Below are 25,513 nucleotides of genomic sequence, written 5' to 3'. Positions count from 1 at the left end.
ACGGGTTTACAAACAGAAATTCTGCATGGATTTCTGTGCGTTTCTGCGCCAAAAAACATGTGTTGCGCACGAGTTTTAATGTGAATTTGAAGCAATTTTTGCCGCAGATCTCACCCGTGCTGTGAAAAGGGAGAAATCCACACTGCACAAAGAATTGACTCGCTGCGGATTTCAAAATCTGTGCAACAGGTCAGTTTTCGCATCGAACGAAAAAACTAAATGTACATGAGATTTGTGTAATTTCATACACTTTACTGATACTGGATTACGCTGCAGGGTTTCCACGTGAGAATCTGTACGTAATCCGCCACGTGCGCAGGTAGCATCTGCATTTAGCTTTCTGTTCTTCTGATCCGTCTTATTTTGAGCATCTGTTGTGATCAGTTTCCATTAGTTGGGGTTGATTCAGTCCCGCATGCACCACCAACACAGTGTCACACCTGTGACAGGTGTTAGAAGGTCTGAAAGACTGACTGCACATGAGTGATCTGACAGCCTCTTTTTGTTTCACTTTGTCTGCGTGTTGCTGGTATGTCCACACCTCCTGTTCAGGTGTGGATCATGTGACCTTTACCTCTCCCTATTTAGTCAGATTTTACCCATCACTCCTTGCTCTGGATAGCTTCATATGGTTTTGGAAGAGCTGGAGTGTGGTTCTTGTTGAAGTCCTGTTTATCCATCATCCTCAGAAGTTAAGTGTCCCGATTCTTGTGTTGTGTATCCCCATCCCCCCCTGTTGTTTACTAGGCTTCAGCGAGACGCTTGTTTCTTCACCAGGGAAGGTTGTCTGTGCCCTGTCATTACTATTAGGGCAACTGAGGGTCACCAGGGTTTTCTAGGTTCCTGTGTATGGGCATCTCTACCATCGAGAGGTGCCCATACGGATTGGAGTTAGGGCCAGGAGCAGGGTTTTATAGGTGGTGACCCTTTTCCTTCCCTAGCGGTGAGGCCTAGTGTCTTTCCCCTTCCTTCTTGTTGTCTTTTGGTGTTCTCCCCTACAACATCCGTGACACATAGGTGCTACCAGGGGACAATAGATTACCTTCTGCTAGGAAGCATATATGCTTGGCGCAGGTATAGCATCCAGGTCCTGGGTTAGAGGATGGCTCATCTCATATATTGGTGGTATATTGCTAGGATATGCCATCAGTGTCAGATAGGAGCTGGTCCCAGAGGTGGACCTATCTCCAGAATTGGGTCCCCAAAGTGAACAGAGAGCAGCCGCACATGCGTGGCCACTATCTGTTCACCGCTATGGGAGTTTCGAAAATTGCAGAGCACAATCTGCTATTTCCGGAAGTCCCATAATGTAGAATAGAGCAGTGGTCGCCCTTGCGCAGTGTGCTGTCTGTTCACCATAGTAGGAGTTCTGAAAGATGCATAGTGCAGACTTGGCTATTTCATGTAGTCCCTTAACAGTGAATGGAGGGGGGAGCTCTCCTTCACTTTGGGGGCCATGAAAAATCTGTCCCATCATAGCAAGACAATATGCCATTTTGAATGTTCCACAATAGGGAATTCTGGGTTCTGGAGATAGGTGCGAGTTCCACCTCTGGGACCCGTTCCTATCTGACACTGGTGGCTTATCAGCTTATCCTAACGATGTGCCATCAATGTCTGAGATGAGCCAACCCCTTTAAACCAGTTCTCTCTGCTCTGCACTGATGAGGGGCAATCACCAAGACAGCCATATGCAGATGAGGTACTGGCTTAGCTACCATCCTAGGTTGTGTCTCAAGGCCTATTTACAAGGTCAGACATTGATTTATAGGACAGCTACCTTCCTTCTGGTGGCTCTATTTTCTTTTCGGAATAAAAGTTAATTTATAAGATTCCTTACGTCTGCTAGGTGGTCTGCAGAAGGAGAAATAGCCCCCCCCCTTCCCCGGAATAGGCAGACAATGGCCTTATAGAAACTTATAGTAGCATTGCAGTATATGAGGTTTCTTTGCATACAGATATAATACGTCAGGCCCTTATCATGAAGACAGCGCCACACACAGGTGACTGGTCAGATCAGACGGCTGTCCGGGGGTCTGGAACCGGCTTCAGGTGCAGTAGTAAAGTTGTTATGTGTAACCCCAGGCTAGGCCTGACGTACCCCCCATTAATATTATGGCCTCTCTCCTAGTCTGTTCTAGCTGGCTATAAATCCTCAGACTCTACTTGACCCTTGACCTTGTCTAATGAGCATGCCCCTTGTCTGGTGCTTTGAATTCTCCACCCGGGTGACCCCTGCCACTTGCGCTGTGAGAGGTTACCCTGGAGTAGACGTGATGAAGTTGTCTTATGTAACTTGCTGTCTGTCACAGCCCTGAGCGGAAAAGCGACAAAACTTCACACTCAGCAGGGTGATCAAAGGGCTGCAGAGAGGAGTGTGACTGGCGGCCCACCACTAATCCTCAGTGAGCCCGCCAGGCTGCCATCCAAGGGCTTCCTCACCATATCTGCCCACTCATCTGCTTCTCGTTGCGAGGGGGGCGACTGATTTACACGCCGTGGGGTTTGTTTCCACCATATATTATCTACTGCGATATTCATCTTGTGTGCAGGCCCCTCAGAAATCCAACCGATGTCATTCACCCAACTTTTTAGAAATACGTCTTGAAAGTTCTTACGGCGGGACCGGCCGACAATCTTATGTGTATAGGGGCGTCCTCGCTCTCCCCCTGGCTGATTATTTAAAGGGGTTGTATGAAAGTTATGCCGTATACGCAGGATAGGGGACCGCTAGGACCCCCACTGATCCTGAGAACCGGGGTCCCATGTTTCCATCCTCATGGAGAGGCAGGCTGAGCATGCACCCGAATCTTCATTCATTCTCTATGCCATTGCCGGCTATAGTGGAATATAGCAATCTGGCAGCGTGCATGCTCGACCTACTGCTCCATCAGGATGGGAATATAGAATGTCAGTATATAAGATGACAGCAGTGTATATGGACTATATATATATAGCGGTATATAACATGACAGGTGTATATGGACTATATATAATAGTATAGAACATGGCAGGGGTGTATATGGACCATATATAATAGTGACAGGTGTATATGGACCATATATAATAGTATGAACATGGCAGGGGTGTATGGACTATATATAACGGTATAGAACATGGCAGGTGTATATGGACCATATATAATAGTATGAACATGGCAGGGGTGTATGGACTATATAGAACATGGCAGGGGTGTATATGGACTATATATAACGGTATAGAACATGGCAGGGGTGTATATGGACTATATATAACGGTATAGAACATGGCAGGGGTGTATATGGACTATATAGAACATGGCAGGGGTGTATATGGACTATATAGAACATGGCAGGGGTGTATATGGACTATATAGAACATGGCAGGGGTGTATATGGACTATATAGAACATGGCAGGGGTGTATATGGACTATCTATAACGGTATAGAACATGGCAGGGGTGTATATGGACTATATAGAACATGGCAGGGGTGTATATGGACTATATATAACGGTATAGAACATGGCAGGGGTGTATATGGACTATATAGAACATGGCAGGGGTGTATATGGACTATATATAACGATATAGAACATGGCAGGGGTGTATATGGACTATATAGAACATGGCAGGGGTGTATATGGACTATATATAACGGTATAGAACATGGCAGGGGTGTATATGGACTATATGTAACAGTATATGATTGTGTGAGTTTAACATATGCTACAGTGCCCTGCAAAAGTATTCACCCCCCTTGACGTTTTTTCGTATTTTGGTGCCTCACAACCTGGAATTAACATGGATTGTTTGAGGATTTTCATCATGTAATTTACAGAACATGTCCGCAGCTTTGAAGATGTTTTATTTTTGTTTTTTTTATTGTGAAGCAAACAACAAATAGGACAAAATAACAGAAAAAGTCAATGTGCAGAACTATTCACCCCCCTAAAGTCAATACTTTGTAGAGCCACCTTTTGCGGCAATCACAGCTCCAAGTCTCTTTGGATAAGTCTCTATGAGCAGTTGTCACATCTTATCACTGGGATTTTTGCCCATTCCTCCTTGCAAGACTGCTCCAGCTCCTTCAGGTTGGATGTTTGCACTTGTGAACAGTAATCTTTAAGTCTGACCACAGATCTTCTATTGGATGGAGATCTGGGCTGTGACTCGGCCATTCTAACACATTTACATGTTTCCCCTTAAACCACTTGGGTGTTGCTTTAGCCGTGTGTTTGGGGTCATTGTCCTGCTGGAAGGTGAACCTCCGTCCTTGCCTCAGATCACACAGAGTGGTACAGGTTCTGCTCAAGAATATCCCTGTATTTAGCACCATCCATCTTTCCCTCAACTCTGACCAGTTTCCCAGTCCCATCACCCCAGTATGATGCAGCCACCACCAGGTCTCACTGTGGGGATGGTGTTCTTTGGGTGATGTGATGTGTTGGGTTTGCGCCAGACATAGCGTTTTCTTTGATGGCCGAAAAGTTTAATTTTAGTCTCATCAGACCAGAGCCCCTTCCTCCATACATTTTGGGAGTCTCCCACAGGCCTTTTTGCAAACTCACAACGAGCCTTTTTGTTTTTAGCTGAAAGTAATGGCTTTCTTCTGGCCACTCGGCCATAAAGACCATCTCTATGTACAGAGCAACTCTATTGTCGTCCTATGTACAGAGACTCCAGTCTCTGCTGTGGAACTCTGCAGCTCCTCCAGGGTTACCTTAGGTCTCTGTGCTGCCTCTCGGATTAATGCCCTCCTTGCCCGATCCATGGGTTTTGGTGGGCGGCCGTCTCTTGGCAGGTTTGCTGTTGTGCCCTGTTCTTTCCATTTGGTTATGATAGATTTGATGGTGCTCCCGGGGATCATCAAAGATTTGGATATTTTTTTTTATAACCTAACCCTGACTTCTCAACAACATTGTCTCTTACTTGTTTGGAGAGTTCCTTGGTCTTCATGGCAGTGTTTGGTTAGTGATGCCTCTTGCTTAGGTGTTGGAGCCTCTGGGGCCTTTCAAAAAAGGTGTGAATATGTAATGACAGATCATGTGACACTTATATTGCACATAGGTGGACATCATGTCACTAATTATGTGACTTCTGAAGGTAATCGGTTGCACCAGAGCTTTATATGGGCTTCCTAACAAAGGGGGTGAATACATACGCACAGGACAATTTTCTGTTTTCTATTTCTAAACAATAGTTTTATTCATATACTTTTCTCATTTCACTTCACCAACTTAGACTATTGTGTTCTGATCCGTCACATACAATTCAGATTAACAAAACATTGAACTTAAGGCTGTAATGTAACAAAAAACGAAAAAAGTCAAGGGGGTGAATACTTTTGCAAGGCACTGTACATCGGAAGGTTTTCTCTTCTTATTGAGATGGGTAGATATAATGGGCAGCCTTGAGGAAAGGGAATGGAAGGGGGGGGGGGGGGGGGCTCTGAATGATGAAACCACCTCTATGATGTCCGTGTGCTGTAAACTAGCTCCAACAACAGTAAGGCCCCATTCACACGAACGTGTTTTTGGTCGGCATCCAATTCGCACACAGACCCATTCATTTCTATTGGTCCTCCTAAAAAAAATAATAATAATGGACAGCACACAGAGTGCTGGCCACATCCGTATGTCCGTTTCGCAGTCCTGCAAAAGATATAGAACATATCCTGTTCTTGTCCGTTTTCTGGACAAGAACAGGCATTGTTACAATGGGTCCGCAAAAAAAATTGCAACATGGACGTCATCCGTATTTTTTATTGTTTGCAGATCCGGGTTTTTTCGGGCTGCAAAATTACATACGGTCGCGTGAATGCGCCCTAATTTACAGCCTTGACATTTGCTCGCCATTTTCTCCAGAACAGACTGATGGTCTCTATGACCCCCTATAAAATAAATCAGGTGATTAGATCGCTAGCTTCCCAGGGGTAGAAGGTCGGATGTCATTACCATGAGTGCCAAACATACAGTATAAGGCTTATTGCCCACGTGTGCGCTCCGCGGCCGTATTGCGGACCACATTTGCCGATCCGCAATACACGGGCACCGTTCCGTGTGCATTCCGCATCACGGACGCAGACCCGTTCACTTCAATGGGTCCGCAAATCCGGAGATGCGGAATGGAAGCACGGAACGGAACCCTACGGAAGCACTACGGAGCGCTTCCATGGGGTTTCGTCCCGTACTTCCGTTCACGCAAAAAGATAGGACATGTTCTATCTTTTTGCGGGATTGCGGACCCATTAAATTGAATGGGTCCGTGATCCGCGATCCGCTGCGGCTGCCCTCGGTGGGTGTTCGTACATTGCGGCCACAGGGCGCACAAGAGGCCTAAGGGTGGGTTCACATTTTTGACATCTGTTTAACGGATACGTCGGGTGGGGGTGGGGGGGGGGGAAGGATACAAAAGCGTAGAACACCACGCATTTATCTTTGCAGAGTAAAAAATGTTAACTTTTTTTTTTTTTTTACAATGTCATCAGGCTGAGTCACCCGTTACCACATACGTTTTTTTTGTATAAGTTAAATGGATGGCAAAAACATGATGTGAACCCACCCTAAATGTATAACCGTATGTATATGGTTTTTTATTCTATTTTTGGTTTATTTCAGCTTCTATAGGGCTGTGGTAGTGAAGGAGTTAATCTTCTGATCCTAGCAGAATAGAAATATGCTGCTCGGCGCCCTCTGCTGGCTGCTGACGTTGTACTGTGCTCTGTGTATATGCATTTTTTTTTTTTTTTTTTATCGTCCTCTTTAATATTCATGCTGATGCATTTTGATGCTACGGAGCTTTCATTTTTTTATTTTTTTTTCTCTTGCTTTTTTTTTTTCTATCTGGTTTTATTCGTAGCTTCTGTCTATACCCAGACACGGAGCGGTATCCCCCCCTCTCCCTCCTTCCTTCCATCCCCCCCCCCCCCCCCCCTTTCCAGCTTCATCAGGAGGAAGAAAAAAATATAATAACATTCAGGATACACAATGTATAGTTGCTGTGTAAGGTTGAGGCTCCTGAACGGGAGAAGCCGGATTCTCTCTGGCTTTTGAGGGCTCTTTTTGTGGCGGTGGGGGGGTTGAGTTTTGGAAGGAGGGGGGGGTGCAGGGAGGAAAAAAAAAAAAAATCCTTGGAGATTAAGAATGTCTTCAGCGAAGAGGCCAAGAGGAAGGGTAAGTGAGAGGCTGAATGAGCGTGAGAGAGGAGGGGGGCTGCATAACCTCCCTTGGAACTGGCCTTGCTCCATCGCCATCTTAAGCCGGTGGTGCCTGCCGTAGTCCTCAGGCTGCAGGCCCTTTAACCGCAGCATCCGAGACGGAGCAGCGCGCTCTTCTTATCCTTGCCGCAGGACTCCGTGGTACACAGTGCCTTAGGGAGTCAGGATGCTTGTGGATATCCCCGTCGACTGCCCATGGGAGCCCAGTGCTAGGTGAGAGTGCAAAGAGGGATTTTCTAAATCCGGCCCCCCCCCCCCCCCATTAATGGGATGGGGGGGTGGATTTAGGTAGTTTTTAAAAAAAAAAAAAAATTTATATGGGCTTGCATGTCTTTGTGTGATCTGTCGATTGCGGACGTGGCCGTTAATCGTGCTTTCACACGTTCCGCTTTCTCCGTGGGGAGTGGAGGGATGTCGGGGACGGTCGCGCTGCAGGATAAACAGGGCTCCGATCCCAGGGAGTGCAGCACGTAACCTGTATATCGGCGCGTGGGTGTGTACGCCTAGTCCGTACGGCTTTGTATAACCTTCCAGCATGTAGATCAGAACGGCCTCCTGTATCTCACTGCCTCACGTAAGCGGGAAAGGTGGGGGGGGGGGTGTATAGGTGGACCACCACTTCCTGATGGGATCTTCCATTCAGCTGTCACACCGCTGACAGCTCTGAAGGAACACGTGCCGCTTCTCTCGCGTCGGGAAGGGGAGCGCTTATTTAAAAATAAAACAAAAAACTTCCCCTGACGTTGCTGTATGGCACCTACGTGAAAATGTCAACCGCGGGAAGCAGAGGTCACGCCAGGTTATTAGGATCGAAATTTTGAAAGTTTTCCAAAAGTTTTTTTTTTTCTTTTTAAGATCGTTAGGACAACTTGAACAGGTCTTATGTTGATGACACAAGTGCGATGTATGTGACGTCTTCAAATAGGCGGAGTGGTAACAGAGGGCCGCCGCGCCAATCTGGGGGGCGTCGGGGGCCTGATAAATGACCCTGTGTGCAGCGCGGGTTATTCAGGAAGTCTCTCATTACAGTATATATTACAGTATATATGTTTATTATTAAATTTTTTTAATTTTTTTTTAAAGGGATTGTCTCTGAGATTTTAATATTGATGGCCTATCCTCGGGATTGGTCATCAATATCGGATCAGCGAGGATCCGACTCCTGGTACCGCGTCTATTGGCTGTAGGAAGAGGCCGCGGTGCTCAGGGGAGTGAGGTGGCCTCGTCCTAGGTCAGTGACGTTGCGTTCACCGGTCACTTCGACGTATAGGTCACTGTAAAATTGCCTGTGCAAGATTTGTTGTGCAGCGACAAAACGAAACGGTGAGTTGAACCTGGCCTTACGCACTTAGGGCTCATGCACACGACCGTATGTATTTTGCAGTCCGCAAAACACAGATCCACCAAAAAAAAAGGATGACGTCCGAGTTGCACCCGTTTTTGTTTTGTTTTGTTTTGTTTTTGTGGATCCATTGTAACAGTGCCTGTCCTTGTCCACAAGACGGACAAGAATAGTACATGTTCTATGTTTTTTGCAGAACGAACGCTGAATACACATGGAGTCGTTTCCTTTTTTTTTCCCTAGCTCCATTGATGGGAACGGTCCCGCATATGGACCTGTAAAAAAAAAAAATGGAACGGAAATTTTTTTTTTTTGTGTGCATGAGCCCTTATATAGCGCTGACATATTCCGCAGCGCTTTACAGTCATTATCATGACGCTGTCCACAATGGGGCTCACAATCTAAGGTCCTTATCAGTATGTCTTTGGGGTGTGGGAGGAAACCGGAGGAAACCCACGAAAACACGGGGAGAACATACAAACTCCATATATTGTCCTTGGTCATATTCGACCCTAGAACCCCAGCGTTGCAAGGCACCAGTGCTAACCACTGAGCCACCGAGCTGCCCTTTGTCTACTGAACCTGACCTAGGAATTGCCGACATCTTTTGTGTATGAGGAGCTTCCGACTCCCGATGTGGGGAGAAAGGGGTCTGGTGAATTGAATAAGCTGACACCAGACGTGTCTGGAAGCAGCTTTCCCCCAATTAAAATGGGGTTCCGGAGATAGCCGAGTACAGTGCCCGGCTATCTCCGGAACGCCCGGAGAAATGAGTGGAGCAGCCGCACGCATGTGCAATCGGCCACTCCTGTCTTTAGCTGCAGGGGGTACGGGGCCCCATTCTTGTGATCGGTGGGGGTCTCAGTGGTAGGACCCTCACCGATCTGATGGTTATCCCCTATCCTGTGGATAATGTTAACCATCTGGAATACCCCTTTAAGACAGTTGTTTCTGCTCTGCGTTGATTAGGGGCAATCGGCCTAAAACAGCCACCTGCAGATGAGGTACTGGCTTAGCTGCAATCCTAAGTTTTGTCTCAAGGCCTGTTTAAAAGGTTGAGCATTGACTTACAGCACATCTACCTTACATCTGGCGGCATAAGAGGCTCGGCTTTTTTTATCTTTTTGGAAAGAAAGCTTATTTGCTGTCCTTTTTAAAAAAAAAAATAATTTCAACTCCCGCCCCTTCTTTAGTTGCACTAGTTGACTGATTTGTAAGAAACCTTCTATTAGTATTTCTAAGGCTGCGTTCACACGGGCGAGATTTCCGCGCGGGTGCAATGCGGTAGGTGAACGTATTGCACCCGCACTGAATCCCGACCCATTCATTTCTATGGGGCTGTTCAGATGAGCGGTGATTTTCACGCATCACTTGTGCGTTGCGTGAAAATCGCAGCATGCTCTATATTCTGCGTTTTTCACGCTAAGCAGGCCCCATAGAAGTGAATGGGGTTGCGTGAAAATCGCAAGCATCCGCAAGCAAGTGCGGATGCGGTGCGATTTTCACACACGGTTGCTAGGAGACGATCGGGATGGGGACCCGATCATTATTATTTTCCCTTCTAACATAGTTATAAGGGAAAATAATAGCATTCTGAAGACAGAATGCTTAGTAAACTAGCGCTGGAGGGGTTAAATTTAAAAAAATAAATAATTTAACTTACCTTAGTCCACTTGATCGCGGCCCTGCATCTCCTTCTGTCTCCTTTGCTGAACAGGACCTGTGGTGAGCATTAATTACAGGTAAAGGACCTGTGGTGACGTCACTCCGGTCATCACATGATCCATCACATGATCTTTTACCATGGTGATGGATCATGTGATGACCGGAGTGACGTCACCACAGGTCCTTTACCTGTAATTAATGCTCACCACAGGTCCTATTCAGCAAAGGAGACAGAAGGAGATGTCGGGCCGCGATCAAGTGGACTAAGGTGAGTTAAATTATTATATTTTTTTTTAACCCCTCCAGCGCTAGTTTACTATGCAGTCTGTATTCAGAATGCTATTATTTTCCCTTATAACTATGTTATAAGGGGAAATAATACAATCTACAGAACACTGATCCCAAGCCCGAACTTCTGTGAAGAAGTTTGGGTACCAAACATGCGCGATTTTTCTCACGCGAGTGCAAAATGCATTACAATGTTTTGCACTCGCGCGGAAAAATCGCGGGTGTTCCCGCAACGCACCCGCACATTTTCCCGCAACGCCCGTGTGAACCCAGCCTTAGACTTTTGTGTGCAGTTAGTTAGAATCACTGGGCATGTAGGTTCATCTTTGTAGTAGTAGATTCTTGGTTCCATAATAAAGGCAGTTTGTTTCATTTAAAGGGGTGTTCTAGGGTCTGACTCTGAGCACCCCGCCAGTCAGTTGTATAAAGAGGCCCGTTGCTCTTTGAGTGCTTTGGCCTTAATCTAGGCCTGTGACGTCAAGTTCGTCGGTCACATGACTTAGGCACAGCTCAGTCCCATTGAAATGAATGGCGCTGTGCTGCAATACCAAGCACAACCACTATCCAATGGATGGAGCTATGCTTGGTAATGTGTGAGGAGGCAGCGGCGCTGACCAGACCTCCGGTGAGTTCTGCGGCTTCCTCAAACACCTGATTGGCAGATTTTGCTGCATTTCTAAACCAAATTAGCACCAAAATCTGCATGGATTTTGCAAAGGGTGAAATCCGCACAAACTATTGACATGCTGCAGGTATCGAAGACTGTACCGCAGGTCAGTGTCCATGTGGAAAACGTCCACACCGTGTACATGTGATTTTAAAAATCTCATCTACTTAGCTGGTGCTGTATTAGGGCTCATTCACACAGCCATTGCCATTTTTGCGGTCCGCAAATTGCGGATCCGCAAAACATGGATACAGGCCATGCGGAACGATACCTCCTGCCTTCTGTTAGATCGGTCTAGGACATGTTGTATATTTTTGCGGGGCAGCAAAACGGACATAAGGGTGCGGACAGCACATGTTGTGCTGTCCTCATCTTTTGCTCCCACATTGAAACGAATGGGTCCACATCTGATCCGCAAAAAATGCGGATTGGATGCGGAGCAAAACCGCTGTCGTGTGAGTGAACCCTTACACTGTGGATTTTCTGCGCAAAAATCCATGCATTAGGGTCCATTCACAAGTCAGTAGTGTGTTTTGCGGATCCGCAAAACGCGGACAGCGGCTATGTGCGTTTCGCATTTTGCGGACCTCACATCGCTGGCACTAATAGAACATGCCTATTCTTGTCCGCAATTGCGAAAAAGAATAGAACATGTTCTATTTTTTTTTGGGAACGGAAATGCGGACCCGGAAGTGCGGGTCCGCATTTCCGGAGCCGGGGCCACACATCGTGCGTCCCCATAGAAATGAATGGGTCCGCAATTCCATTCCGCAAAATGCGGAACAGAATTGCGGACATGTGAATGGGGCCTAATACCCACTGTGTGCATGTGGCCTTAAAGGTGAGCGCCGCAGCCTCCTCTTTGGGTTTGAGCCGTGTTTAGGCCATGTGACCGATGAATGAGAAGTCACAGGTCTAGGAAGAGGCCGCAGCGTTCTCTTCAAACAGCTGATCTGCGGGGTCACGGGTGTCGGACCCCCCCACCGATCTAATACTGATCACCTATCTAGAGGATAGGTCACCAGTATTAAACATTCGGACAACCCCTTTAATGTCGGCAGCACATCCAGTTTAAATGTCAGCAAGAGATCGTTTTTCCGTGAACATAAAACGCGCGATCAGACGTTTTTGCTCATTTTTCATCTGGTCGCTTGCTACCTTCCCATGGGGCAATGAGCCTTCGAAATGGAGATTGTTCGACTGATCACTTTCCTGGTTGGTAGAATTTTTGGCGATCTGCCGTAGCCACTAGTACAGGTGCCAGTAGTATATTTTCCTATACAGTTGGGCAGGTGACGATTTTCCGGATGCTTGCACGTCGCTGTAGGACCGCAGAGCACCTGCGCGTCGATCTATCTCGTAGTCCTGAGACTGCGGCTGGCACTTACATTATCCCTGTTTCACGTAGGCGCCTGCTGCTGTAATAAACTTGCCGAGCGCTGGCACATGCTGCTCCGTGATTTATCGGCCTCCGAGGCTCGGAATGGATGCGAGCGCGGATATTTGCAATGCAATTTTTGCAATACGATTTGTAAATGAATGGTTTTAATCTAGAAGTGGTGGGGAATGCGGCAGATTTACTTCAGTTTACACAACGAGGCCTCGATATAAAATTGTGGATTAATGGTTTTAATAGCCTCCATCCCCCTCCCGCTCCGTACAAGGTGGTGCGTTTGGGTGGGGAATGCAGATATTGACTGAAATAATATAATAAACCAGGAGTGTAGGATGGTAGGGAAAAGCCGTTATATCGAGGCAGTCAGTTTAACCAAACGGCTTACATTTTTAATAAGAAATGACTTGACGTTCTTGGCACGGCCTCCGTTCCGTCTTTACTGACCTTTCCGTTCCATTCAATTATGGCATGTATATTAATATCATTAAATTATCGTGTTATCCATAGGGATCAGGGAATTCTACAGATCTATTGCCAGAGTCATTAGTTGTATCCCAGGGTCTGTGGGGGCCCATTTTGTTACTTTTGCACTAAAGTATTGGTGTGAAGAAAAACTGGCTTAGTTGTCTATAGGAACCAATCAGATTAATACTTATATTTTCCAAATGAGCGATAAACTAAGTCAGTTTTTCTTTTGATTAAGGCCTCATGCACACGAACTTATTTTCTTTCCTTGTCCGTTCCTTTTTTTTTTTTTAAGGACTATATGCGGAACCATTCATTTCAATGGGTCCGCAAAAAAAAAACAAAGGTACTCCGTGTGCTTTCCGTATGTCCGTATTTCCATTCCGCAAAAAAAATAGAACATATCCTATTATTGTTCGCATTACGGACAAGGATAGTACAGTTCTATTAGGGGCCAGCTGTTACATTCTGCAAAATACAGAATCCACACGGACGTCATCCGTTTTTTTTGTGGACTGCAAAAAACGTACAGTCGTGTGCATGAGGCCTAAGTCAGTTTTTCTTTTTGATAAACTGTCACTTAGTTTATCAAAAAGAAAAACTGACTTAGTTTATCAAAAAAGAAAAACTGACTTAGTTTATCAAAAAGAAAAACTGACTTAGTTTATCAAAAAGAAAAACTGACTTAGTTTATCAAAAAGAAAAACTGACTTAGTTTATCAAAAAGAAAAACTGACTTAGTTTATCAAAAAGAAAAACTGACTTAGTTTATCAAAAAGAAAAACTCTGTTTTTCTTTTTGATAAACTAAGTCAGTTTTTCTTTTTGATAAACTAAGTCAGTTTTTCTTTTTGATAAACTAAGTCAGTTGTGGCGCAGGTCCAGGCAGCTGGTCAAAACTTACACCATCTATAGGATTAGTAAATCTGTGCCAGTATAGCAGACTTGCTAAGATTTACAGTGTCAACTAGGACTAGACAATCTAAAACTGCTCCAGATGTATCAGAGTGGCTGGTGCTGGCTGGTACATCTGGTGCCCCTTTACACCTCCTATCAGGTGGCTTACTTTATGGCAGAATTGTGTGCACATATTGTCGCATCTAAATCCGTCACATCCCTTTCATGCTGAGCTACACCACACTGGTTGGATGAGGTGGAAAAAGGGTCTCAAACACTTCATAAATGTGCACCAAGGCATGAATGCCAGAATGATGGCGTGTTGTTTGTAAGGCCCAGTTCAGACATTTGAGGTCATTTATCAAACTGGTGTAAAGAACTGTAGCAACCAATCAGATTCCACCTTTCATTTTCCAAAGTTGCTGTGAAAAATGAAAGGTGGAATCTGATTGGTTGCTATGGGCAACTAAGCCAGTTCTACTTTACCCCAGTTTGATAAACGTGCCCCAATTATCTTCCAAAATTGATCCAGGGGAAGACAAAAAAAAAACATAAGGTAGAAGGCAATCTTCCTTCTCTTAGGGGAAAAAAATTCCCTCCTGCAAATTGCAGATCCGCAAAACACAGATACCGGTCATGTGCATCCCACCCTTTGTTAGAAATGTCTATTATTGTCTACAGAACGGACAAGAATAGGACCTGTTTTATATATTTTTTTGCTGGGATGTGGACAGAAGACTATGTGGTGTCCGCAGCTTTTGCAGTCCTATTGAAATGAATGGGTCCGCGCAAAAAATGCAAACCGGGTGCAGACAGTAAATACGGTCGCCTGAATGCCCCCTAACCCAGTGGTCCCCAACCTTTTTTGCACCAAGGACCGGTTTCATGCAAGACCATTTTCCCAGGGACCGGTTGGGGGGGGGAAGGGGGCGGAGTTCTGGGGGGGCTTAGGGGGTGGGCGGGACCAACTGATTCACGCGCATAACAAAACACAAAAGGTGCATATTAAAATATATAACACTATATAATGACTATATAAACTGACTATGGTCTCTGCTGCACTGGTCTCTGCTGCACTGGTCTCTGCTGCACTGTACCGTATTTTTCGCCCTATAAGATGCACCTAGGTTTTAGAGGAGAACAATAAGAAAAAAATATTTTTCATTACACCTCAGGTCAGACCAGCAATCGGACCCCCAATGGCTCAGATCAACCACCAAACCTTTAGCCATCCATCAGCCCCCAATGTCAGCCATACACCCCCCCCAATGTCAGCCATAAACCCCCCCCCCCCCCCAATGTCAGCCATAAGCCCCCCATAGCCCCTCATGTCAGCCATAAGCCCCCCATGTCAGCCATAAGCCCCCCATTAGCCCCTCATGTCAGCCATAAGCCCCCCATGTCAGCCATAAGCCCCCATTAGCCCTTCATGTCAGCCATAAGCCCCCCATTAGCCCCTCATGTCAGCCATAAGCCCCCATTAGCCCTTCATGTCAGCCATAAGCCCCCCATTAGCCCCTCATGTCAGCCATAAGCCCCCCATTAGCCCTTCATGTCAGCCATAAGCCCCCCATTAGCCCCTCATGTCAGCCATAAGTCCCCATTAGCTCCTCATGTCAGCCAGCCCATAAGCCCCCCATGTCAGCCCATAAGCCCCCCAGGTCAGCCAGCAGTGCAAATAAAATAAAATAAAAAAACACTTACCTCTCCTGCTCCTGGTCACCATTGCGATCCTCTTCATTCTGCTGTCGGCTGGCTGTGTATAGCGGCGCACAGCGTGAGGTCACAGAGAGACCTCACGCTGTGCGCAGCCCTGCACAGCCGATAGCCGAGCCGAGGACCAGGAAGTGGTGAGTACAGATCCTTCACCGCTCCCTGGTCCTTCTGTACTAATGAAGCGCTTCCCTAATGGAAGCGCTTCATTAGTACAGAGTTAAAGACTGCCCTGATCGCCGCGGCCCGGCTAACAATCTTCCACGTCCTGGGCCGCGGCCCGGCGGTTGGGGACCGCTGCCCTAACCTGTAATATTATTACACTCCAGAAATACATCCAGGCCCCTCTTGAATTCCTTTATTGTACTCACCATCACCACCTCCTCAGGCAGAGAGTTCCATAGTCTCACTGCTCTTACCGTAAAGAATCCTCTTCTATGTTTGTGTACAAACCTTCTTTCCTCCAGACGCAGAGGATGTCCCCTCGTCACAGTCACAGTCCTGGGGATAACTAGATGAGGGGAGAGATCTCTGTACTGACCCCTGATATTTATACATAATTATTAGATCTCCCCTCTTAAGTGAATAACCCTAATTTTGATAATCTTTCAGGGTACTGTAGTTGCCCCATTCCAGTTATTACTTTAGTTGCCCTCCTCTGGACCTTCTCCAGCTCTGCTATGTCTGCCTTGTTTACAGGAGCCCAGAACTGTACACATTACTCCAGGGCTGGACTGGTAACTTAAAGGGGTTATCGGAGACTAAAAAATGTCCCCCGTATGCCCGGGCCCCTCACACTGAATATACGTATCTGGCTCCCCGCGCCGCTCCTGGTCCCCACACCGCCGCAGCTGCTTCTCCCTGTGCGCAAATGAAACCATTCGGGAGGGAGCATCCAATGGCAGACGGGGGTGAGCCTATCTAGCATTGAGGGAGTTTCGTCCCAATCTACCATTGGCTGCTCCCCCCCCGGCACCGGATCTTTTCGTCCGCGCATGGGGAGAAGCAGCTGCGGGGATTCAGGTAAGTATATTCATTGTGAGGGGCCCGGGCATATGGGGGACAACCCCTTTTTTAAGTGGCCTTGGGTAAAAACCTAAAACTGGCCCCATGTTGTAGGTGGGGCAATACAAGTAGGCAGGGACAGTAGTACCGTACTGCAGCCCGAAATACCGCCGTAGCTGAAACAATGCAGCACAAAATACTGCCGCCCCGTTGCAGTATTCTGCTGTATCACTGTCGTGAGGACTTTAATTCAAGAGGGCACCCGCAGCTGCCTGCATAGGTACCTAGCATTCATTAATGCAGAGATTATCGGATCCTTATGTACGTGGCCGGCGGTGTAAGGAGGGCTAGGGTGGCTCCCGGGGCACCGGCCCACTGGGAAGGTTCCCTGTAGAGTCTATGGCCAGTCAAATCCTTAGTCCGACGGCACATGGAGGACTGCAGGCGCTGTTATATTGGACCAGTAGGTGCAGGACTGTGTGTGGTATCAGACACATCTGAGGAACATCTGTCATCGGCGTCTTAACCGATGTTTACATGGGGCAGATTCTGTTCCAGCATTAAAACAATGGGAGGCGGATTCTTTGCGCCTGCTGGCGGCAGTCAAAGGCCTCTGTGTGAACAGCCCCTTATGGTGACACTGTCCAGCTTGCTGGAAAGTCTCTTGCAGAACGGACATGCGGATGCGGAAAGCACCTGGATGATCCTCGTACTTTCCAGATTCGTAGGTCGGTTCCGCAAAAGCATAGAACATGCGGAGAGGACCCATTGAAGTCAATGGCTTCACGAAAAATGCGGATGCCACATGGACATTATCTGCACTTTGTGGATCATGTGCATGAGGCCTAATTTGGAATTTGTGAGCCCCAATGGGGACAGGACACGGGTGACCTCTTGTGTACAGCACTACAGGACATGTTGGTGATACGATTGAGTAAAAAGTGTCCAGATTCGCTAACCTGATGCCCAGGGAGGTATTGTACACTGGCATTGTAAAAGGAATTGCGGTATGTCACATTTTGGGGTATAATCACACACGGCAGATCTTCTAAATGGGGTTGTTTCTGCAGCGTAGATTTCTGCAGTCACAGGAACTTCTGCCGCATGTGACTATACCCCAAATCCCAGCCTGATGTCTCCGATTATGTTGGCCGGTAAATGCTGCTTTAGCGATGTCCCCTACTAATAGCCATTCGCCTTCTTTTTTTTTTTTCCAGCCTCCCTCCTCCAAAAAGCTTGATGGTTCTCGGACCTACCACAAGCTGCCGAAATCCAAGGTGAGGTCAGCCTCTGAGAAGAGGCCCAAGAAGAAGACGGACTCTGAGAGCAAGCAGGAGAAGGCCAATCGGATCATCTCGGAAGCGATTGCCAAAGCCAAGGAGAGGGGCGAGAGGAACATTCCTCGGGTCATGAGCCCCGAGAACTTCCCTAGTGTTTCCTCTTCAGAGGGTAAGGAGGAGAAGCGGGGAAGAAAAGCAAAGTCCAAACCCAAGGAAAAGGAGAGCAAGAAATCCAAAGCTGGGCTGACCTCCAAAATTAAAGAGAAGAAAATCGGGTAAGTGATTGTACAGTCTGCAAAAAATATGGATGTGTATGGTCCTATAGCGCACAGACGAAAAATGTAGAAGAAAAATTATTTTTTTGCACGGGAGCCTCAGCTGGCAGCCACTTCACCTCGGAGGACAAGGGATGGGTCCTCTGTCCTCAACATAGGTATACGTCTCCTATCCTGTGGATGTTCAATAAATACCCCTTTAACGAGCCATTAAAGGGGTTGTCTCCCTTCAGCAAGTGGCATTTATCTTGTAGAGGAAGTTAATACAAGGCACTGACTAATGTATTGTGATTGTCCATATTGCCTCCTTTGCTGGCTGGATTCATGTTTCTATCGCGTTACGACCACCCTGCGACTCGGCAGCAGTGGTCGTGCTTGCACACTACAGGAAAAAGCATTAGCCTATGTGCGCTCCCACGGTTTCGGCCACCAGAGATGCCAGCGCTTTTTCCTATAGTGTGCAGGCACGACCACCACTGAAAAAGGCGCTTGAGACCATTTTCTGCTGACCATCGTGACAGATGCCTTCTGTGTGCTGTCCGTAAGTGCAAGTCCTTTCCGCAGCCTCGCAAAAAAGATAGAACATGTCCCATTCCTGTCCGTTTTGAGGACAAGAATATGTAGTTACAAGGGGCCCGCAAAAGAAAACGGATGTCATCTGTATTTTTTGAAGATCCGCGTCTTGCGGACCGCAAAATACATACGGTCGTGTAAATGCACCCTTAGGGCTCATGCCCACGAGCGTATTTTTCTTCCGCTTTTTTACATGTCCGTATACGGAACCATTCATTTTAATGAGGCTTGTGCATTCCGTTTCCGTATGTCCGCACATCCGTTCCGCATAAAATAAAACGTGTCCTATTCTTGTCCGTTTCGCAGACAAGAACAGGCATTGTTTCAATGGATCCTCAAAAAAATGGATACAACACAGATGTCGTCTGTTTTTTTTGTTTGTTTGTTTGTTTTGCAGATCTGCGTTTTGCGGACTGCAAAATACATACGAGCCCTTAGACTGCATTTACACAGGCTAGTTATCTGATCAGTTTCGCAGTTGTCCATCAGCGCACACTTTCTGGGTGTGAACCAGTTTTTTTAAGGCTGCGTTTACGCCTTCATTTTTTTTTATTTTTTTTTTTTACGAGAGATCTGCAGATGTAATTGACCTGCGATGCATTCCAGTCTATACGGCGATTTCTACCTCGGCTTTCTTCCTTTGCAATGCAAAGGATGAAACCTGCGGCATGTCCACAGCAAAATCGGCGACAAATCCGGAGCAAAATCTGCTGTGTAATACTCACCCCATGTGACCATACTCTTCAAGGGGGTTGTCCAGTCTCGCCATTTCCATGGCCATGATAGGAGTAACTGCCGGCCGAGGGGCGGAGTTACGGAAACAGCCGATGTCAGATGGGAGCAGCGCAAAGAGCATAGCACAGCAGACTGCGCGGTTTCCGGAACTTGCTGTGCTACAGTGTTTGCATAGGTCCCATGCACTGAAGGAGAGCCGCCTGCTTGTGCGTTTCCGTAACTCTGGCCACTGTAGTCACTGCTTAGGCTATTTTCACACTTGCGTTTTGGTTTCCATTTGTGAGATCCGTTCAGGGCTCTCACAAGCGGTCCAAAACGGATCAGTTTTGCCCTAATGCATTCTGAATGGAAAAGGATCCGCTCAGAATGCATCAGTTTGCCTCCGATCAGTCACCATTCCGCTCTGGAGGCGGACACCAAAAAAACTGCCTGCAGCGTTTTGGTGTCCACCTGACGATGCGGAGGCAAACGGATCCGTCCTGACTAGGGCTGCACGATAAATCTAAAAAATAATCGAATCGCGATAATCGGCAAATGCGATATGGCGATTTGGCCGACCCGAAAATGCCGCGATTCTATATGAAGGGGCCCCGCGCACATAACTGGCTTTGTGTGTAAAGTATTTTACTAGTGTGTGAAACAATCTCTCTCCTATTGATAACAGGTCCAGCCTCTGTACTCACTGTCACGATGAATGCACTGCAGCGACGGGCGGGCCGGCCGGCGCGTGACTGACGTCACATAGTAACGCTCCTGCTTCCTGAAGTGGGAGGAGGGTTACTAAGTGACGTCAGTCACGCGCCGGCCGGTCCGCTCGCTCCTGTTCGCTGTAGTGCATTCATCGTGAAAGTGAGTACAGAGGCTGGACCTGTTATCAATAGGAGAGAGATTGTTTTACACACTAGTAAAATACTTTACACACAAATCCAGTTATGTGCGCAGTTTAGGACACATGAGGGGACACATAGGGCCATGAGGGGGACCAGCATAAGATGCTATATGTCTTATGCTGTCCCCCCCTCATGGCCCTATGTGTCATAGCACACATCCCACATAACAGCGTCATCCACATATCCACCCCATAACGGCTTCCTCCACAGATTCACCCCATAACGGCGTCCTCTACAGATCCACCCCATAACACAGCATCATCCACAGATCCCCCACAACAGTGCATCATCCACAGATCCCCCATAACTGTCATCCACAGATCCCCTATAACTATGTCATACCCAGCCGTGTCAGTGGCTCATATGGGAAAATCCAAGCAAATAGACCTCTAGCACAATTCCCTTAAAATATCGCATCGCATATCGTTATCGCAATTTTTAGGGCCCTAATCGCAATCGCACAAAATTCCCATATCGTGCAGCCCTAGTCCTGACACACAATGTAAGTCAATGGGGACGGCTCCGTTTTCACTGACACAATATGGCACAATAGAAAACTGATCCGTCCCCCAGTGACGTTTTGGCTATGTAAAAATATTCTCAATACTTTTGTAATTGCATGTAATTAAAACTTTTGTATAGCCACTAAGGTATTCACTGAAATCTATCTGTACAGCGCCACCTGCTGGTTGCTCTTTTTCTGATTTCTCTGTCCACCTCACTGAGGCGTAAGCACATGCTCAGTTCCATCCTTCAACTGCCGCCAGCTGCAGTAGAAAGGACACGCCCCCTTAGAGAGTGCACACCCCCTGAACCGGCTGCTTAGGAGAGCAACATGCAATGATTGAGGAGATCTCTGGACCCATGTGAGGTGCAGGGCTGGTTCTAGAGGCTGTCATGTGCTATGTGATGTCTGATTTTCAGATTAATCGTGGGATAACCCCTTTAAGGGTCCATTCACACGTCCGTAAGTGTTTTGCGGATCCGCACATCACAGACTCTATAATAGAAAATGCCTTTTCTGGTCCGCAATTGCGGACAAGAATAGGACATGTTCTATTTTTTCCAGGAACGAAATTGCGGATCCCGAAAAAACGGATGCGGATCCTGAAAAAATGAATGCAGATCCAGGAAATGTGGATTTGCATCCGTTCCAGCCCCATTGAAAGTGAATGGGTCCACAAATTGCGGAACGAATGCGGACCCAAATTACGGACGTGTGAATGGACCCTAAGGCAATTTATGTGACCAGATAAAAAATAAAATAAAAGAAAGCATCAGGAACGGGTGTGCTTTATTCTAGGACGATGGGAATTCTTTTTCATTCCCCCCATTTAATCAATGTATTATAATGTGTTAATGGGGCGGTGCAGATATTTTGGGAGGGAGCATAGTCTGGGTGGCTGTACCGGTCTTTGTATTAAGGCGGCGTATTGTAGATTGCTTCCCGTGTAAGAGCGGAGGGCAGGTTGTAGAGCGTCTGTGCGCACACAGCCATGCAGTTGGATTGATCATACCTTTGGGATGGGGGGTGGGGGGGGGGGGGCACAGTCCAGCAGCCCGCAGTGCCAGAGCCGCTGCATTGATGTCAACTAATTGCCTTGACTACACAGTGACGCCAGCCTCCCTGCTCTCGTGTGGAAGGGCAGGCTCAGCGCAGCCGCTTGTATCCGGGCAGCCTTTTCAGATTCATATCCCAGCCAGTAATTATCAATTCTGCAATGTGCCCGTGGGGCTCGCCCTCTCCCCGTGATGGCTTTCCCTAGAACCGGGTAGCCCTGTCATTAACCTCCTTAAATCTCCCGTCTTTCCCGCGAGGATCAGAAGATGCCTTTTTTCGTAGCCGTTGAGTTAACCCTTCCCTGCCTGACACGACGTTGCAGGAGGCTATTAGGTGGCAGGATGAGAGATCTGCTGGAGTGGCGCCGTACGCGGCAGCCGCTCTCCAGCATTCGATGGCACCACAGATGTGGGTACTGCGGATCATGTATCTGTAGATGCGCACCTTTTGTTTTATAGCGGGATATTGCAGGAACAAGGAGATGCCTCCCATTCATTTCATGCTCGTATACAGATTGCTGATGTAGCAAAGTCACACATTTTGGCACAAGTCAAATGTTGCGCAAAACTTTGCAGCTTTTTGCATGCGAGTAATATGGGGACTAGGAGGTCTGGCACGTACATTATAGTTTATGCCAAAAAACTGGCAAAAATTATACCTGGAATCTACGGCAGTTCCTAGCTGGTGCACTGACAACCCGACGTGAGCCGGGGGTCTTACTGATGACGTATCCTCAGGATCTGATCGGTGGGAGGTCCGACACCCAGGACCCCCGCAGGATCAGCTGTTTGAGAAGGCATCGGCGCTCCTGTGAACTGTACAGGGCTGTACATTGCTTAGTGTCACGCTCGGCCCCATTGATTTCTATGGTGCTGAGCTGCTCCTAGACCAGGTGACCGATGAACATGTCATCACTGGCCTAGGGAAAGCTGTGAGAAGGCCACAGCCAGAGGTGGCAGTACCGCCTGTACAAGCGTCATAGACGCTTACTCCCTGGAAAAAGTCTAAGGCGTACCAATACACCGTAGACTTTCCCCCACATTCATCAGTGCAGTGAGCGCTGTGGGCGGCGCAGCAATGCGGCCTGTGCCCGAAATAACCAACAACAAAGCTCCTTACAGCAAGGAGCTCTGTTATTGGTTGGTTTAGACGCACGCCGGAGCGATACAGGTCCTGCAGCAGGGGAAGCCGGCGGGAGCTGGAAGGAGGAGGGGCGGCTCCCGGGGTGGCAGTTGTAAGGAGAGCGGGGCGCGCTGCCCGAGGACCTTGGGAAACATGACAGGGCCACTGGAGAGGTAAGGAGCCGCAGACTCATGTGACTGGTCCCTGGTGACCTTGCTCCCCCCTCCTCCTGTCACCCCACTAGTGACCCTGCTCCCCCCTCTTCCTGTCGGCCCACTAGTGACTCTGCTCCCCCCTCCTCCTGTCACCCCACTAGTGACTCTGCTCCCCCCTCTTCCTGTCGGCCCACTAGTGACTCTGCTCCCCCCTCGTCCTGTCACCCCACTAGTGACTCTGCTCCCCCCTCGTCCTGCCACCCCACTGGTGACCCTGCTGCCCCCTCCTTCTGTCACCCCACTAGTGACTCTGCTCCCCCCTCGTCCTGTCACCCCACTAGTGACTCTGCTCCCCCCTCTTCCTGTCGGCCCACTAGTGACTCTGCTCCCCCCTCTTCCTGTCACCCCACTGGTGACCCTGCTCCCCCCTCTTCCTGTCACCCCACTGGTGACCCTGCTGCCCCCTCCTTCTGTCACCCCACTGGTGACCCTGCTCCCCCCCTCGTCCTGTCACCCCACTGGTGACCCTGCTCCCCCCTCGTCCTGTCACCCCACTGGTGACCCTGCTCCCCCCTCGTCCTGCCACCCCACTGGTGACCCTGCTGCCCCCTCCTTCTGTCACCCCACTAGTGACTCTGCTCCCCCCTCCTCCTGTCACCCCACTAGTGACTCTGCTCCCCCCTCCTCCTGTCACCCCACTATTGACCCTGCTTCCCCCCTTCTCCTGTTACCCCACTAGTGACCCTGCTCCCCCCTCCTTCTGTCACCCCACTAGTGACCCTGCTCCCCCCTCCTTCTGTCACCCCACTAGTGACCCTGCTCCCCCCTCCTTCTGTCACCCCACTAGTGACCCTGCTCCCCCCTCCTTCTGTCACCCCACTAGTGACCCTGCTCCCCCCTCCTTCTGTCACCCCACTAGTGACCCTGCTCCCCCCTCCTTCTGTCACCCCACTAGTGACCCTGCTCCCCCCTCCTTCTGTCACCCCACTAGTGACCCTGCTCCCCCCCTCGTCCTGTCACCCCACTAGTGACCCTGCTCCCCCCTCCTCCTGTCACCCCACTAGTGACCCTGCTCCCCCCTCCTCCTGTCACCCCACTAGTGACCCTGCTCCCCCCTCCTCCTGTCACCCCACTAGTGACCCTGCTCCCCCCTCCTCCTGTCACCCCACTAGTGACCCTGCTCCCCCCTCCTCCTGTCACCCCACTAGTGACCCTGCTCCCCCCTCCTCCTGTCACCCCACTAGTGACCCTGCTCCCCCCTCCTCCTGTCACCCCACTAGTGACCCTGCTCCCCCCTCCTCCTGTCACCCCACTAGTGACCCTGCTCCCCCCTCCTCCTGTCACCCCACTAGTGACCCTGCTCCCCCCTCCTCCTGTCACCCCACTAGTGACCCTGCTTCCCCCCTTCTCCTGTCACCCCACTATTGACCCTGCTTCCCCCCTTCTCCTGTCACCCCACTAGTGACTCTGCTCCCCCCTCCTCCTGTCACCCCACTAGTGACTCTGCTCCCCCCTCCTCCTGTCACCCCACTAGTGACTCTGCTCCCCCCTCCTCCTGTCACCTCACTAGTGACTCTGCTCCCCCCTCCTCCTGTCACCCCACTATTGACCCTGCTCCCCCCCTCCTCCTGTCACCCCACTATTGACCCTGCTCCCCCCCTCCTCCTGTCACCCCACTAGTGACCCTGCTCCCCCCTCCTCCTGTCACCCCACTAGTGACTCTGCTCCCCCCTCCTCCTGTCACCTCACTAGTGACTCTGCTCCCCCCTCCTCCTGTCACCCCACTATTGACCCTGCTTCCCCCCTTCTCCTGTCACCCCACTAGTGACCCTGCTCCCCCCTCCTTCTGTCACCCCATTAGTGATCCTGCTCCCCCCCTCATCCTGTCACCCCACAGGGAAGAAGCTGAACAGACTCCACCGACTATGATGGGATCCGTTGGGGATCCTGTCTTTTTACCGGACACAAAAGTGCTGCATGCAAGGCTTTTTTGTCTGGTCTTTCGACGGAATCTGCAACAGAGGCTCCAAACGCAGATGTGAACAAGTGCAGGCCTATGTATTATGTATTTGAGATACTGCAACTTTCGTACTCCTCCTCGGGTAAAAAAACTCCTCAAAAATGGTCAGAGAAGTATTTTTACTCTTCTGCAAAAAATTTCGTGCGACCTCTGGCTACAGCGAGCACCAGTGCCTTCTCAGCTTATTGGTGGTGGTCCGAGTGTTGGACCCCCACGGATCAGATACTGATGACCTACAGTATCCAGAGGAATGTGCCAGTGGACCACAA

General features: G+C 48.6%; 1 protein-coding gene across 4 annotated transcripts in view; it reads left to right on the top strand.

Moving 5' to 3' along the window:
- The window catches only part of CHD9 (chromodomain helicase DNA binding protein 9), a 144,047-nt gene that overhangs the window by 39,267 nt on the left and 79,267 nt on the right, over window positions 1-25,513 (top strand). For all 4 annotated transcript variants that reach the window (XM_040409718.1, XM_040409722.1, XM_040409719.1 and 1 more), the window contains one exon: window positions 17,851-18,188. In XM_040409718.1, coding sequence (XP_040265652.1) covers window positions 17,851-18,188 — 338 coding nt within the window. The remainder of the gene's footprint in view (window positions 1-17,850; window positions 18,189-25,513) is intronic.

This window comes from Bufo bufo, chromosome 10 (assembly GCF_905171765.1).
Source record: "Bufo bufo chromosome 10, aBufBuf1.1, whole genome shotgun sequence".
Taxonomy (NCBI): Eukaryota; Metazoa; Chordata; class Amphibia; order Anura; family Bufonidae; genus Bufo; species Bufo bufo.
This window is presented reverse-complemented; position numbering and strand designations above follow the sequence as displayed.